General features: G+C 31.5%; 2 protein-coding genes across 2 annotated transcripts; both read right to left on the minus strand.

Moving 5' to 3' along the window:
- Positions 1–4,914: 4,914 nt before the first annotated feature.
- LOC129948046 (acyl-CoA-binding protein homolog) lies at positions 4,915–8,780 on the minus strand. Its single transcript, XM_056058857.1, has 3 exons — positions 8,647–8,780; positions 5,358–5,394; positions 4,915–5,259 (listed from the first exon to the last, which is right to left on the minus strand). The coding sequence occupies exons 2-3, from the start codon at positions 5,370–5,372 to the stop codon at positions 5,011–5,013; spliced, it is 264 nt and encodes an 87-aa protein (XP_055914832.1). The 5' UTR covers positions 5,373–5,394; positions 8,647–8,780; the 3' UTR covers positions 4,915–5,010.
- Positions 8,781–9,604: 824 nt separating this feature from the next.
- On the minus strand, positions 9,605–12,763 carry LOC129946083 (Bardet-Biedl syndrome 1 protein homolog). The gene is made up of 6 exons (XM_056056113.1): positions 12,442–12,763; positions 12,141–12,376; positions 11,653–11,826; positions 10,901–11,546; positions 10,574–10,845; positions 9,605–9,870 (listed from the first exon to the last, which is right to left on the minus strand). The coding sequence occupies exons 1-6, from the start codon at positions 12,701–12,703 to the stop codon at positions 9,667–9,669; spliced, it is 1,794 nt and encodes a 597-aa protein (XP_055912088.1). The 5' UTR covers positions 12,704–12,763; the 3' UTR covers positions 9,605–9,666.
- Positions 12,764–16,198: the final 3,435 nt, after the last annotated feature.

Below are 16,198 nucleotides of genomic sequence, written 5' to 3' on the forward strand. Positions count from 1 at the left end.
GTTAATACATAAATGAGGTGGTGCAATAGAACGTAGAGAACCAGGCCTTAGTGACTTACAACTCTTAAAAATTCCTTTGTGCGAGTTATTTCAGGGATGTAGGGGACCTATAGTTTTGCGTATCGAACCCGAGGGCTAACTTGAAAAAAAAAAAAACATTTTTCTTGACAAGAATTACTCTTGGACGATTTGTCAGTACCCCTAAGAAAACTTTTAGATAGGGCCGGCATGGATTGAAGCAAAGATCTTTGGCATGACATACCTATACGCACATTTATTCAAATCTGGCTTAAAAATTACACTTTCATGTAAGATTTTTTAGATAACCCTTTTTCGAATGAAAAAAAAAGTTTTGATGCTTTCTAAATTCACGAATAAGCTTATTTTCAATAAATTGTATTCGTTACCAACTCTATAATCTCTTTGTTCAATACTTAGTTGAAATATTTATAGTACTGCATACAATTTTCGAAAAATTTTCATAAGTTGTTAGATTTCATATGTCTTACAAAAATCTGAAAGAAACGTTAAACCAGTTGCCCTTAAACGGTTTCCAATTGAAAATGGCAAAAGGCGAATTCGCCTCCTAAATAATTCTTTTATTTTAAATTTTTCAAATATAAATGTGTATGTACACTTAAAAAAAATGCATAATTATGTAAAATGAGTATTTTTAAAACTTAAGCAGATACTCGTAGTTGAAAGAAACGCTAAACCATTCGTTCTAAAACGTCTTACAACTGAAACTGGCAAAAAGTAAAAGAAAGTAAATCTAAACAATTCTTTTATATTAATTTTTTGAAATATACACTTTGTCCAAAAAGTCTTCGTACAGCGGCTTGAATTTAGTTTTTTTTTTGAAAAAAAAAATACTAGGAATAAAGGTAAAAACTAAAGTGGTAATATTGAAAAAAAATCAGTTTCCACCTTCTCCTTTTTACCAAATTAAAAAAAAAATTGTGATTGTGATTTTCAAAATTCTTGTTTTTAATATATCGTTATAGTAAATACTTAACTCAGAATCAACAAAAAGAAAGCTGCTGTACGGAGACTTTTTGGACATATTAAAAAATATAAATAGAATGTTGTTGGGGTATTTTTTAAACTAAAGAAGATATCTAAAATCCTCAAAACTATGAATGCATCAAACTCAAAGTTTTATAATGAAGCTGAGGTAAAAAAGCTAGCTAGATGTAGTAATCCCTCTGAATTTTGGAACTTGGCCCGAAATCTAAATGGATCAAAGTATATTATCAGTCGTGGATTGGATACGTTTACTCTACTAAATCATTTCAATCAACTGCTGAACCCAGTAATGTTGGTCTCAGGCATGATCTACTTTGCCCAACCCTATATTCATGACGAGATTTTAGACAGTGCAATTTCCCAACATGAGATTCGCGTATCGGTCAACGCACTAGCAGATGGAAAAGCGGCAGTTGCAGACAGGATACCAGCGGAATTCTACAGATATGGCACTGACAAATAGATTAAGAAACTGGCAAACATATATGTACATATATAATCAAATTTTTGAAATTGGAATCATCCCTCAGCAGTTTAAAGATGCTTTGATTTTTTCCGATACACAAAAAATTCAAGATCGAAGCTCCAGCCAACTATAGAGAAAACTTGGTTTTAAACGCTTCCTATAAAATCTTTACTGTGATTCTACTAAAGCGACTGAACACGTGGATAGACTCGAATAAACTATTATGTGAGTCTCAAGCCGGATTAAGGGTCATATATTCTTTCATTGCATTGCTGAATCTTTTTTGGAAAAAAAATAATACACTTTTTTGTGAATCTTAAAGCTGCATTTGGCTCGGTTGATCGAAACGCATTGATGTTCAAGTTGTTTGGATCCGGGATGTCGTTTAAGTTTGGAAGAGGTATTCAGAACTTGTACGCAGACACGAGAGCAGCGGTATGGAATGGAAAGCAGGAATGGTTTCAGACGCAGTCGAGAGTAAGATGGGGCTGTGCTCTCAGTTCTAGCTTGTTCGCACTATTTATAAATGACATCACTGACGCATTACCAGGAGGTGTTAGATAGGCTGGAGAGGTCATTAAAGCCTTACTCTTCGCAGATGATATAGTCTTGGTGGCAAACTCACAGCAATCTTTACAGCTTATGATAAACCGACTTTCGGAATATTGTAGATGATGAAGCTTGGTAGTGAACCTGAACAAGTCAAAAGTCAAGAATGGTGGAGGAAGGTTAAGCTCAAGTGAACAATGGTACTTGAACAATGAGAACATAGAAGGAGTGAAAGAATACAAATACTTGGAGTGCATTTTACGCAAAACTTAGTATGGAAAAACACCTCAACGAAAAACTTCTTAAGGCTAAAACCGCGATTAACGTGGCATGGAAAGAATGTTTCCACAACAAAAACATTGCACTTAGCAGTAAATATAAAGTTTTCAAAGCATTATCCCAATCAATCCTGTTTTACGCAGCCCAAGTGTGGGGAGCAAAAAAATGTTAGACTGTGGAAAAACTCCTGAGATTGTATTTAAAACGAACATTTCGCCTCCCTTCATGCACCCCAAACTACATGCTAATGTTAGAAAAAGGCGTATCCCCACTCTTCGTAATAACGTTGAAGCTGAAAGTCGGTAACATTCTAAAAGTACTGAATATGCCCAACAATCGCGTACCAAAAAAAGCAGCTTTACAAGCGATACAAAGCAAAACTGGAAGGGTTAAAGAGTGTATTGGGTTAGCAGGAAATACAGGTGTAAATTCAAATCTCAGTGAACAGAATACATGAAAATTGTCACCGTACTGTAATTAGGAGTCTGGATGAAAATTTTAGAAATGTGTTCACAGAACAGGCATATAGCAGGCTGAATTATAATCTTACTTCCAGGACATAAATACTGTAGTACGAATCTCCAACATGTTTCGCCTAAAAGGTGAACTGCTTAGCTTAACATAAATTACGTTCCACATCGCGAAGATCTTAAACTGCTATGTGATATTTGCAACATGGCTGAACGATAGGATATTTTTCATTTTGTCGGAAGGTGTCCAGTCCTGAAAGAAACTAGAAGAAATATACTTGGTAGAGATTTTTTTATCAGAAAACGAAACTTTAGCTCTCTTAAATGAAGTAGATGTGTCTAAAATGCTTATATAATATATATTGCAAAACAGCACTTATTTATAGAAGCAGAATTAGAGATGAAAATTTGTAGTTTACACAACTGCAAATAAATTAATTACAAAACTTTAATACAGTTAAAACTTTGTCAATCAGGCAGACGGCAAAACCATGCTTTAAATATTGTTAATGATATTGTACAAATAATTGCAAGTAAATAAAAATCTATCTAATCTAAAAATGTACTGTTAACTATTTCCAGAAACTAAATAAGATATTTATCTAGCAGACCATTTTTTTTAAAACACAATTTTTGGTATTCTTGATTTTTTCACATCAATTTTAAAAAGTTTGTTGTTAAAAACTTAATAATTAGTGTAATTCCACGAATTTACACTTCAAGGTCTTTTATCGTCTCTAGATCTAGACATCTAATCTAACTTCAAAGAAAAAAAGTTTACAAGTTGTTAAGTCACAAGATCTATAAGGTTTCGAAAAATAAGCAGACAACTTTTCTTGCAAACAAAATTTTGCTGCAAAATTGTCTTCATTTTTGTAGTAAATTTGGACAATTTCAATGCACAATTCCATTTTTATCAATTTAGCAGTTTTTAAGTGTCAAAAATATGAAGGCTTTGAAAGTGACACTTGGCCAACTAGTGACTTAAAATGAAACCCTTTACTGAAAAAAACTATTAGTTAGTATTAAACCACAAAATTAGAATCTGTAATAATACAAAAATAATAATACCTTATCATACTTTACCGCTTAAAAAAAATTCACCCTTTTCAACAAATCATCGATAGAAATTCACAAAATTCTATTTTCTTAATGTGAGATTAAAGCTGAACCGTGGTTAACTCAACGAACTTTTTAAAATAACGTATGCTTTGGATGTAAGTAAGAGTTATTTCAACATGAAAAGTTTATTAGAGTTTGATTCATTTCTATAATTAAACTTTGAAAACCTGACAAGTGGCTACAAAACGACGGTAAACATTCTTTACTTCCTGTTTTTTTTTTTTTTAATATTTTATTTGCCCCAGTTTCCATTTCCACATTTCAATAAAGCAATCCAACTCACATAAATGTTATTAAATACCATAAAGAAAGATTGAAATTCAATTGCGTGTAATAGTTTTCTCTCTTTGAGCTTTTTGTTGTTTAAGACAAAAGTTACATAACATTAATAACATAGTATCGTCTTCCTGTTCAACTTTTCACATATTGTTAGCCATCTGATTGCATTTGTTGTTTTCTTCGACTTTTTCATTACTTCGTAGCTGAATGGAAAATATCAGCCACTTGTTTATAATTAATCATCAAAATAACTGCAGATCAATATGATATAATGCTTTGCATATTGTTAATAATTTGAAGTCAATGTTAGTATCTTTTTTATAAAGTGTGTAATGTGGTCTTATTTTTCATGGGGATTGAAGAGCACAAAAAAAGAAATACAAATACAAAGTAATTTATTCGTGAACTCATTTTGAATTAAAATTCAAATTTAATCGACCTTTAAAAAAAATACTGACAACTCCAAATACTCTTCTCATGTTTATTGATAAATGTCCAAGTTGTGATGTCTACAAAACATTCAAAGCAGAAAAGTATTAAAGAAATCAGGAAAATTAAAAGTTAAATAAATCACATTACTATAAAGTGGATATCTCTGTATATGCAAAGTCAATAAAGCTAGCTTCATAATGAAGAGGATACTCAACTTACTTATGTCATTACAATATTAATTGTAAATATTTTTACATTGCACAATGTTTTAACAAGCCAAACACCTGGAAGTTACTAAGAAACAAAATTTATTTAATGTGACAAATTTCTAGTAGGTACATAATATAAAATGAAAAATAAAATTCTTTATTTGGTTATTCAGTCAAATTACAAGTACTTTTGGCTAAGACTCTCAACCAAAGCAATGTACTCTTCTTTGGCGGCATCTTGACTCTTGCCTTGCAAATCATTCCACGACTCCCACTTGGCGCGGCCTTTCAGGTCAAGCATACCTGGTTTACTTGTTTTGTTGTCCCCAAAAGAAGCCTGCTTGAAAAGAGCATACAATTGTAAGAGTTCACTGTCGGTTGGACGTTTTGTGAATGTCTTCACTTTAACAGCGGCAGCATTGAATCTCTGAAAGTGTACGAAAAACAAAAATATCAAGTTTATGTTCGTTACTTTTTTTTGTTGAGTTTAATTAAATTTGGTTGGTGTAAAACACATTTACATACCTCGTCAAGTGACATGATGCTTAATTTGGAAAAGTATCTGAAAGCGAATTAAAGACAATATAAGAGACTTGTTAAAAGTGTAAGCTTTTAAATCATAAAAAATTGTTTTAATTATTATTAAGACCCCTGTTTATCATCCAAAAGATCAAGGTCGAGTACCTGTGTACGTTATTTTATGAAACCGCACACAAGTTTTGTTTTCTTCAATTTTAATTACAAAACAAATTGTTATAAGAAAGTTTGTACAAATTATCTCAAGCATAAAAATGCCCAAAAAAAAGTTTTTGGTTATGCATAACTTTTTAATTGGTAGGGTTTAAAGGAAAAGATTTAGAAGCTTTGTAGAAAGTAGGTATTTTATGTTCATTTAGTTCACACGCATCACTGCACATAAAATACCAGAATAAAAATTCAAATTAGACAAAAAGATACAAAAAATAATTAAAAACGAAAAACACATTTATAAATTATGTATACTTAGTACAATTCTGTCATAGATATATTTTTTTTAAAACCCTGGAAGTTTCATAATTTTAATTGCAAGGCGTTTTTTATTTTATATTTTATTGATTCCTGTTTTAAAATACTTATACGTGTTTTTGGGAGTGTATAGGAATCCCGCTTTTTAAAATGCCGTTTTTAAAAAATCCCGAAAAAAAGGTTTATATCCCGTCTTCTAAAATACCAATTTTTTTAAATCCAGTCTTTTGAAATCCCGCTTATTCAAAATCCCGATTAATTGCAATCCCGACAATCCCGTTTTTTTTTTACAAAATACGTGCATTAAACTAAACAATAGGAGTCAAAGGTTTTTATGTTAAATTACTTGACTAAAATATTATAATATAATATATTTGTTTTGTTTTTACTGTACATGAACATTCATTTTTGTTTACAATGTTAACTCTTGCACAAATATGCACAGATATGTGTCCTACAGCAAATCAACCTCTCGATTACAGATTTACTGGTATCGTTGATTTTTTTGTTGTATTTGTTTTTTTTTGTTATATGCTGTGTTTGTTAAAGGTTTCAATAAAATAAATCTACAAAAATATTTAATTTGTTAATAGTCTTCTAATTTTGATTTTGCAATCAAAACTAGTTGCTTAATTTAAAAAAATTGCGTGATTTTTAAAAATTAAACAACTAGTTTTGATTTCCAAAATCGGGATTATAAAAAACGGGATAGTAAAAAACGGGATTACAAAAAGCGGGATTATGAAAATTCGGGATTATAAAAAGCAGGATTATAAAAAACGGGATTTTAAGAAACGGAAATATAAAAACCGGGATATTAAACCCAACCCCGTGTTTTTTTTACTAAATAACGTATTGCATTCGTAAACAATTTCGAACACCAGATTTGAATGAAACTTGGCATTAAGATGATAGAGAAGTCGGAAAAAAAAGGGTTCCCCGATACCGTCCGTCTGTCTGCCTGTCTTCGCTCCTACAGCCCATTGAGTCGTTTGACTTCACATTATGCTTTTTTTCGACTTATAATTACAGTAATATAATATAATTTTTTTGGCTAAAAATCGAAAATTTGTATTTTTTTGTTTTTAAGTTTTGTCAAAAGTTAATCCACCGATTTCAATCACTTTTCTTCTGCACAACCTTTTATACTGTCTTGATAATATTTAATGATGGAAAATTTCAAATTTTACTTTTTCTATTTAAAGCCTAGTACGCTGCTGATGCGAAACGAAATTTCCCATACAAAAATGACATGACGAAATCATAAACGAAAAATTGCGGTGTGCTTTTCGTTTTTCAGTACGCTGCTGAACAACGAAATGTGTCATTTTAGTGGATAGCTGTACTACATTTTTTAGTACAATTCTCCACTCTTTTCGTTCTCAATTTAATTGCCCGGTATATTAATTGCTTGCGAAATTTTGACGTTTAATTTATTTATTGGAAAAAATTGTTTACAAATCAAAATTGAAAATTGTTTACTCGTGACTTTCGGTGTTTTTCATTTTAATATAGATATAGACTCTATAGATATATAGACTCTACACAAATATTTTTCCGTTGTGGTTTTCGTTTTAATTTCGCTCTACACTTGGAGACCACCGAAAAATTTCGTTTCGCATCAGCAGCGTACTAGGCTTAAAAATAAAAACATTTAAATATTTAAACTTAAAAACGGGTAGTTATTTTTTTACGAAATTGAAATGATAAGCGTATATTAATAGGCTTTAAATAAATGCATACTTAAAATATTTTAAAATTGAAATAGAAAAATTGTATATACAAAATTTCAAAAAAACTGCTCTAACGATTTTCATATAAATATTTGGAAAAAGTAAGGTTTTTTTTTTAAGAAATCGAATGGCATTCAAATTTTTGAAAACAAACTTTTCTAAGGGTATATATTTAAACATTAAAATACAGGAAGTATTTTTAAACAGACTCTTTGGATACATGAGTAAGTTCTTGCGATGCAGTCGTGGACTTCATTTTCTGATTATTCTGAGTATTTTACGAATATTTTTACATACGGCGCTGCTTCATGAGAATTTTGTCCAAATGAAATTAATTAAATTGACTTCACTCTATCAGCACACCATTAATTATACAACACTGTAGTGTATAATTCACCGAAAAATAAGTTAGTACAAAATTATTTATAAGTGCATTTCTAAAACCTATTGGGTTTTAATAAACCATTCATTATTGATTATTTTTGATTGAAAATTGAATTGAACTTTAATCCGATGCGTAAAAAACTTTACTTTTCAATTTGAAACTGTTATATTTAAAACAATTAGAATTAACAAAAAAGTAGTAAATAATCCTGAATATTCATAAGGTATACAATTGTTTATTAAACTATTATTATAATTGCATCTGAAATAACTCTTCGACAAAAATTTAAAAATGTTTTTATAGATAAATAAAAATGTTTCCAGAAATAAAAATAATTGATCAACTTGGTTTAAAATGTAATTATTTTCCAGATAGAAGTGATATAACAATTTTAAGTGCGTGAGGAGAGAACAAAAATTACTCAAATTTAAATTTTCGACTGTTTCAATAGTTTTGGGGCGTTTAAAGCTATTTCGTGTATTTTCGGTCATTGGTAAACGTGAGGATCATTTAAATTACTATTTTTATTTTATTTTATTTTTACGATTCTATAGTCTATGCATTATAATAATAGAAATTATTTAAATGTATGTACACTTTGTTTAAGTTTCCGTAGCTTTTAAAATTTTATTTTTATGTCTAAACCAACAAAATATTCTTATTCACAAACAAAACAATTTCAAATACTTACTTGAGGAGGGTAGAAAACAAATAAATAATAACAAACAAATAGAAAAACAACTGCAACGATCGGTCTTTTCAATTAAACTAACTCGTTGCTTAAAGTCAGGGTGATATAAATTGAGTCGACTTAAATTAAAAGTACTTCTTTGAGTTTATTATTATTCACCAGAGCTTAGAGAGCTTTTAACACTCATACAATCATGAGGCAGGTACTTAAGAGTTTTTCATAATCTTTTGCATTTCTATAAAAATCGCGATCAACTGTCAATGCAAAAAGGTAATTATTTTTAGTCTCATTTGAGGATAAGATAAACATTTAAAAATATTAAAAACAAATATTTGTTTTAATATTTTTGTAAATGCAATTTGTATATATACAAACAGTACAAAATATATATTTTTGCATTGTTGCACAAAGAAATCAGTTGAAGTGGAGGTATAAGAGTTCAAGTGCCAAACATAGACTTTGATATCTACAATGATCTTATTAGGCAAATTTTAACTGAGGTTCAAGGTTTATTGCATTTCCCTGACATTCACATGTAGCAATATAATTCTATAGAATTTAGTTATAGTCTTAATATGATAAATTTTATTTGTCCTAATTTGGTAGGTTATATTTCCAGCAGTAATTTTATTAATTTCAACATTAATTTTATTAATTTTAACGAGTTTTTGGTGTTTAATGCTGCGGTAGTTTAAATTTGCTTGAAAATCTTAATCAGCCACATGATGTCTGATTCATGAAATTTATATAAAGTGTTAGTTACTTGAAAATTCTCTTTAGATCTTAAAAAAGGTACTGTAAATTATTTTTATAAACAATGTTCACATTTTGTCTTCAAATGTTTGAAAATGTAGACTTTGTATTCTCGCCCATTAAGCAACCAATCAATCTTTTCTCTACATTATGGATCTAAAATCCACACTATTAAACTAGCAAATTAAATTGACAACATTTTTTTAATTAATTTATTTTAATATTTATTATGTACAACAATAAAGAGTTAAGATTAATACAAATCAATTAGGCTTCTAAGCTTCCTTCTGATTCTGGCATTGCAATAATTGCAGCTATTAGTGGCTTTGATTGATTCAATTTCAATATAATAACTCTTAATATTGAGTTATCCTTTGTCAGTGTTAACGGTGGCAAACCATTTTCAGGAGAAAGAATTGAAATCACTTCAAAATCGACTTTCAATGGTGATCCTGGTGAAATGGCAGGAAGCTGCAAAATAAATAATCGAATTTGAAAAATTTGCAAAATGCTATCTTAAATAAGAAAATAAAGTATTTAATTGCTATTAATTCAACACCAGTGATATTCGATTTTTAGTAAACGAAGCTCGTATATTTTTAAAGTTGAAGTTTTATTTAAATAAAGCTTTTATTTATGATACTTTTTACGCTTTTAGAGAGTTCAATCTATTTGAAAGCTTAAATAAAGCTAACAAAGCTTGTTGGGTATTTTTTTGTGTAAAGCTTTTTCTGATTTAAAGCTTATAATATTTAATAACACTTGTGCTCAAAAGTTAGCAGTTATTGTGTATTTATTTTTCTGTTTTTTCTTATTAAGGATTGATGTGAATTGGGTTCGACTTTCCGAGTTTTAATTGAAATAGAGCTCCATTATATCTATTAGTAAAATGAAACTTCTCTTAACTTTGTTGGCAACGTCAATTTTTTTTAAAGAAAGGTTTTAAAGCATTTTGAACTTTAAGGCTGGAATGTTCAGATATGTGAAGTGGTATAGCTCTTCTAAGGCCAATAAACATTGAAATTAATAAAAAAAATTATAAATAATGGCTTTGTAAAGGATTATTTATCACCTTCAAAAATTCATGGTTGATAATAAAATATCATGAATTATTTTCACTTTTTTTAAGCTTGGTGAAAACCTCTTTAAAATGTCAAAAGTAAAACATACTTACCATTGACATAGATTTTGCAATTTTATAGTGTCTTCTATCGGCGTGCAGCAAAAGTCTTAAATTCGTGGCTATTTTGTATGACGACAAATTTTGTATGGTTAAAAACAAACGAAACACAGGCCCAGCGCCGCACACCTCAGCAGCGACTTTTATTGGTGCGTGAGCTATATCCCCTGATATCATACTCTCCGCAGAGTTTATTGCCTCGACAGTTGCTCGTGCTGCAGTATGACGTAAACGCCATAACTCAACTTGAAAGCTTCCATATGTAGCTATAAAAATCAATTGTATTATTTTAGTATCTAAGAGTAAAATTTAAACCCCTACCTTTTGCATTAAGTTTCTCACGTAGCGATTGCTCGATGAATATTGAACTTTTCTTGGGTTTTTCAAGTAAGGACATTTTCTTCACATTGACATCATTGTTCTTGTCTGATAATATTCCTTTTGTAACATCAAATGTTGCACTTCGTTTGAGAATTTTAATGTGCATATTCCCACTTTCAGTTATCAAAGTAAGTACATATTCCTCCTGACCCAAACGACCAAATATCATTGCTATTACTGTTTCCTCCATTTTGAATTGGTCCACAATGGTTTTTTGTATGAAGAGCTGAACCAATCCTCCAACCAAAGAAACACAAACAATTGTCAATCCCAAGTGTAGCAGGCAAATTGGTACCAAACAAATAGGAACCGCCTCAAGTACATATCCATAGAGTTGTTTCCCTTTCTTCGAATAACATTTAAATTGTTTGTCCATTCCGGCTACAGCTATAGTTTCATCAATCGGAACCAATACGAGTCCAGCAAGTGGGTAGTTCAATTTGAATATTTCTTTGCCCTCTAGCCAAGATTTTCGGAGCAAATGTACAGCACCATTACGTGTAGCTACTATTATGCGAAAGTCTGCTTCGTATTGACCATGGACACTCAGTAGGCTCGGTGTTGTTTCATAAGAACATGTCCTGGCCTTAATAAGTTGAAGATAATATATAAATTAAATACTTATTTTCAAAGACAACTTTTTTAATGGAAATTCGAATTTAATGAAGTGTAGCCACAACCATTACCATTACCTGATATAAAATGCTAAATCCTTGAATATCCAAAATAATAATTTCGCCATTCTCAGTAGCTAAAACCAAACATGTTGGTGGATGAATGTCACTCGATACCCGCTGCAAAGAACTCATCGCGACAATTGTTGAAAACTTCTGCAGTGGTAAGTCAGTATGCTCCTTAATAAAGTTCTAATAAATGACAAATATTAATAATTACATCAGTACTTTGATACCTCCCTTCTTTGTGAAAAGAGATCTTAAACTAATGATAAGGCTAAAAATGATAATTTAGAAGTTTATTTTTTTCAAAAATATAACACCCGTAAATGAGAAGACACCTGAAATATTCAAAGTCTATAATTTTTTCAATATTCAAAGTCTATAATTTTTTCAATAAATAAACAATTCCTCAAAAAAATAGAAACCCTAAAGAAAGTAAATTTCCTACAGAAACTATTTTCAAAAACACAAAAGTTTGTCAGTAAAAATTGTAACATACTCACTTGACGGTCCTGAGTAGATTGCTGCAGTAATTTTTGAGACATTCTAGTCAATTGATTCCTGTCCATAAGCTTAAGATTTTCAATGAGTATATCCTGATTCTCAGCTCTTTCTACTGTCAATTTTCTCCAGATTTCCTTTTCCTTGTCATCAACTTCCATTGGTGGCAGAGTATATTTAAAGTATGGTTTCATATTCCGATAGAACAAAATCGATTCTCCAATTGCAACTGCAAGAACTTGAAGAGTAAGTTTTAATTTAGAATTGTTCCAATATCACAACTATCAGATCTCTTTAAGTTACTTGGGGTCTTAGGCGGGGGCTCGTCAGTGTACAAACTCTCAATGGCCGATGGTATGCCAGGAAGACCCTGCTCGCTAACTAATTTCGTTCCCTTGAAAACCATAAGTTTTGCGACTTTTTTGTCGCCGCCGTATGAAATATCAACGGCAACTAGTTTTATATAATCATCAGATTTCAAATCACAGAGTGTTAAACAGGATTGCAAAGTTTTGACTTGAATTGGTCGATCTTCTTTCACTTCTAGCCATTTAGATGTTTCCATATTTTTAATTGAATTTAAAGTTAAAAAATTAAGACAACTAAACTCTAGGATTTATCAACTTGTTGTATTTCTAGTTTGGTTTTGTTTTGTTTATCATAGCAACCAGAATGTGTGTTATGAGTTGCCATGTATTTTTGTATTGTGGTTTGTGACTGAACTCGAAAAATTTCAAAAACTTGAAACTTTACTCACAATGATGTTTTTCTCGTGGGTTGAAAAAAATAACTTCAAACTCAACATAATCTGTGTAGATTTAGTCTCTTTTTATGACTTGAAACTCCGATCTTTGGACCTGATCAACTGTGATTCAAAATTTTCCAGAAACATTGTTGTTTATGTTATAAAGGGTGATTTTTTTGAGGTTAGGATTTTCATGCATTAGTATTTGACAGATCACGCGGGATTTCAGACATGGTGTCAAAGAGAAAGATGCTCAGTATGCTTTGACATTTCATCATGAATAGACTTACTAACGAGCAACGCTTCCAAATCATTGAATTTTATTACCAAAATCAGTGTTCGGTTCGAAATGTGTTTCGCGCTTTACGTCCGATTTATGGTCTACATAATCGACCAAGTGAGCAAACAATTAATGCGATTGTGACAAAGTTTCGCACTCAGTTTACTTTATTGGACATTAAACCAACCACACGAATGCGTACAGTGCGTACAGAAGAGAATATTGCGTCTGTTTCTGAGAGTGTTGCTGAAGACCGTGAAATGTCGATTCGTCGCCGTTCGCAGCAATTGGGTTTGTGTTATTCGACCACATGGAAGATTTTACGCAAAGATCTTGGTGTAAAACCGTATAAAATACAGCTCGTGCAAAAACTGAAGCCGGACGATCTGCCACAACGTCGAATTTTCAGTGAATGGGCCCTAGAAAAGTTGGCAGAAAATCCGCTTTTTTATCGACAAATTTTGTTCAGCGATGAGGCTCATTTCTGGTTGAATGGCTACGTAAATAAGCAAAATTGCCGCATTTGGAGTGAAGAGCAACCAGAAGCCGTTCAAGAACTGCCCATGCATCCCGAAAAATGCACTGTTTGGTGTGGTTTGTACGCTGGTGGAATCATTGGACCGTATTTTTTCAAAGATGCTGTTGGACGCAACGTTACGGTGAATGGCGATCGCTATCGTTCAATGCTAACAACCTTTTTGTTGCCAAAAATGGAAGAACTGAACTTGGTTGACATGTGGTTTCAACAAGATGGCGCTACATGCCACACAGCTCGCGATTCTATGGCCATTTTGAGGGAAAACTTCGGAGAACAATTCATCTCAAGGAATGGACCGGTAAGTTGGCCACCAAGATCATGCGATTTGACGCCTTTAGACTATTTTTTGTGGGGCTACGTCAAGTCTAAAGTCTACACAAATAAGCCAGCAACTATTCCAGCTTTGGAAGACAACATTTCCGAAGAAATTCGGGCTATTCCGGCCGAAATGCTCGAAAAAGTTACCCAAAATTGGACTTTCCGAATAAACCACCTAAGACGCAGCCGCGGTCAACATTTAAATGAAATTATCTTCAAAAAGTAAATGTCATGGACCAATCTAACGTTTCAAATAAAGAATCGATGAGATCACCGTTTATATGGATATGGATAACAAACAAATTTTTGAACTTCTGAAACAATAAACCGAAAAATAACTAGCTTTTGAAAAATGTCACAGAATTAACTAATTTCCAATAAGTTTATAAGTCAAGATTAAACAGCAGAAATAATGATTTTGATTTTGTTTAAATAATTAACAAATATTAATTACATAAGAACTTAATTAACATTTGTTTCTGCAGCATTCTGATGATTCACCATTATGGGTATAAAACATCACAAACTGCATCACTAAATGGCAAACAGATATCCAATCATTGCCCCCAAGCCCCTTATGAGGTTTTTATTAAATAATTCCCAGTTGTATACAAACTATACAATCACTTAAATGCTTATTCGCAAGTATATACTTTCACTTCGTATTTAATTGAAAATAAAATCAAAATGCAACATTTTCTTTACAAAAGACAAAACCTTTCGCAAAATAATTTACAATAATAAAAAGCAGCATAAATAAAAAAAATAAAAAATGAAAACCACCTTGCGTTTACCCAGATGAAAATCCCATCTGAAATCATGTGCTTGACAATTCCTAAGCCATGCATCATCATCGTCGTGACGTCTGCTGCGTCGCGTCTTTTCTGTCCGCTTAAAATACTAGTTTTCTACTTTAACGCCCCGTCATCGAACCATATATTTTACCTTATCGTGAATACAAAACACAATTTACAATCCTATGCTACAAGAATATTTTACCTTCTACACACCAACACGAAATTGGGTGTCCTAATTTCGAAAAAAGGTATATACAACATGAAGACGATGAGTGGCGACGACTGTGATCATTGCAAAACTTTATATACTCAATGTACACAATAAAAGATATACAAATCTTGATAAAAATTAAAGAGTTAAAAAAAAATTTAAGTAAACTAGATAAGAATTTTGCAGATACGCATACGTCACGTCTACTTTGCCATAGGTACAATACCACTTATAAGCTTCTTAGCATCTGTAACTTTTCTTCTTCAATATTCCATGTATAGTTCCATATCTGCGATTTAGACAGAAACGAAAAATTTCTCAAATCTGCGACAGCCATAAGTAATTTAAGTTCATTGAATTGCGCTCGCGGCTTTCGAGAATAATATACAACTTTTGTTAAACCAGTAGAAATGTGTTTTTAAGTTTGTTTTGATCAAACAAACTACGATCATATTCGACTCTCCATTGTAGAATGCAACAATGCTGGCCTTACAGAAGCAAAGGCAAAAGTTGTATTATATACACACTACGATATAAACTTAAACTCCTATCAAACTAATATGCTTGCCAACTCTAAAAAAAAGACTTAAAGAAAAGAACAAAACATGAAGTTTCTTTTATAATACTTAGATACACTCAGTCCAAAATGCCAGGCAAAAGAAACCTAGGCAACTTTTTCTTCAAAAACTTAGATTTGACGAATAACCTATATTGGTCGCTCCTATCACTTCAAATGTCCAATCCACAACTTGTCAGATTTAAAACTATAAAACAATGCCTCAGCTTTAAATTATTGCAATATTGGAAACCGTGGCATGATGGTTAGTGCGTTAGACTGTCCTGCCAGAGGTCTTGCGTTCGAATTGACAAAACCTCCAAGAGTAAAAAATAAAAGTGCAATCTCAAATTACCCGTTCGGATTCGGCTTGAAAGTGTAGGTCCCCTCATTCCCTGACAACAGTATTCGCACACAGGGATGGGTGAGAGTTATAAGTTACTAGGCCCTAATTCTCAACGGACTGTTGCGCCACCTAATTTATTAATTGATACATAACTTTAGTTATCTGGAAAAAGGTGGAAACTTTTGTGTTCCTGTTTGATTACAACTAATTATGTTTGTTAAATGCGTCCCCTTTGATAACCTACTTAAGTAACCTACTTAAGTCAACAC

Source organism: Eupeodes corollae, chromosome 2 (assembly GCF_945859685.1).
Source record: "Eupeodes corollae chromosome 2, idEupCoro1.1, whole genome shotgun sequence".
Lineage (NCBI taxonomy): Eukaryota > Metazoa > Arthropoda > Insecta > Diptera > Syrphidae > Eupeodes > Eupeodes corollae.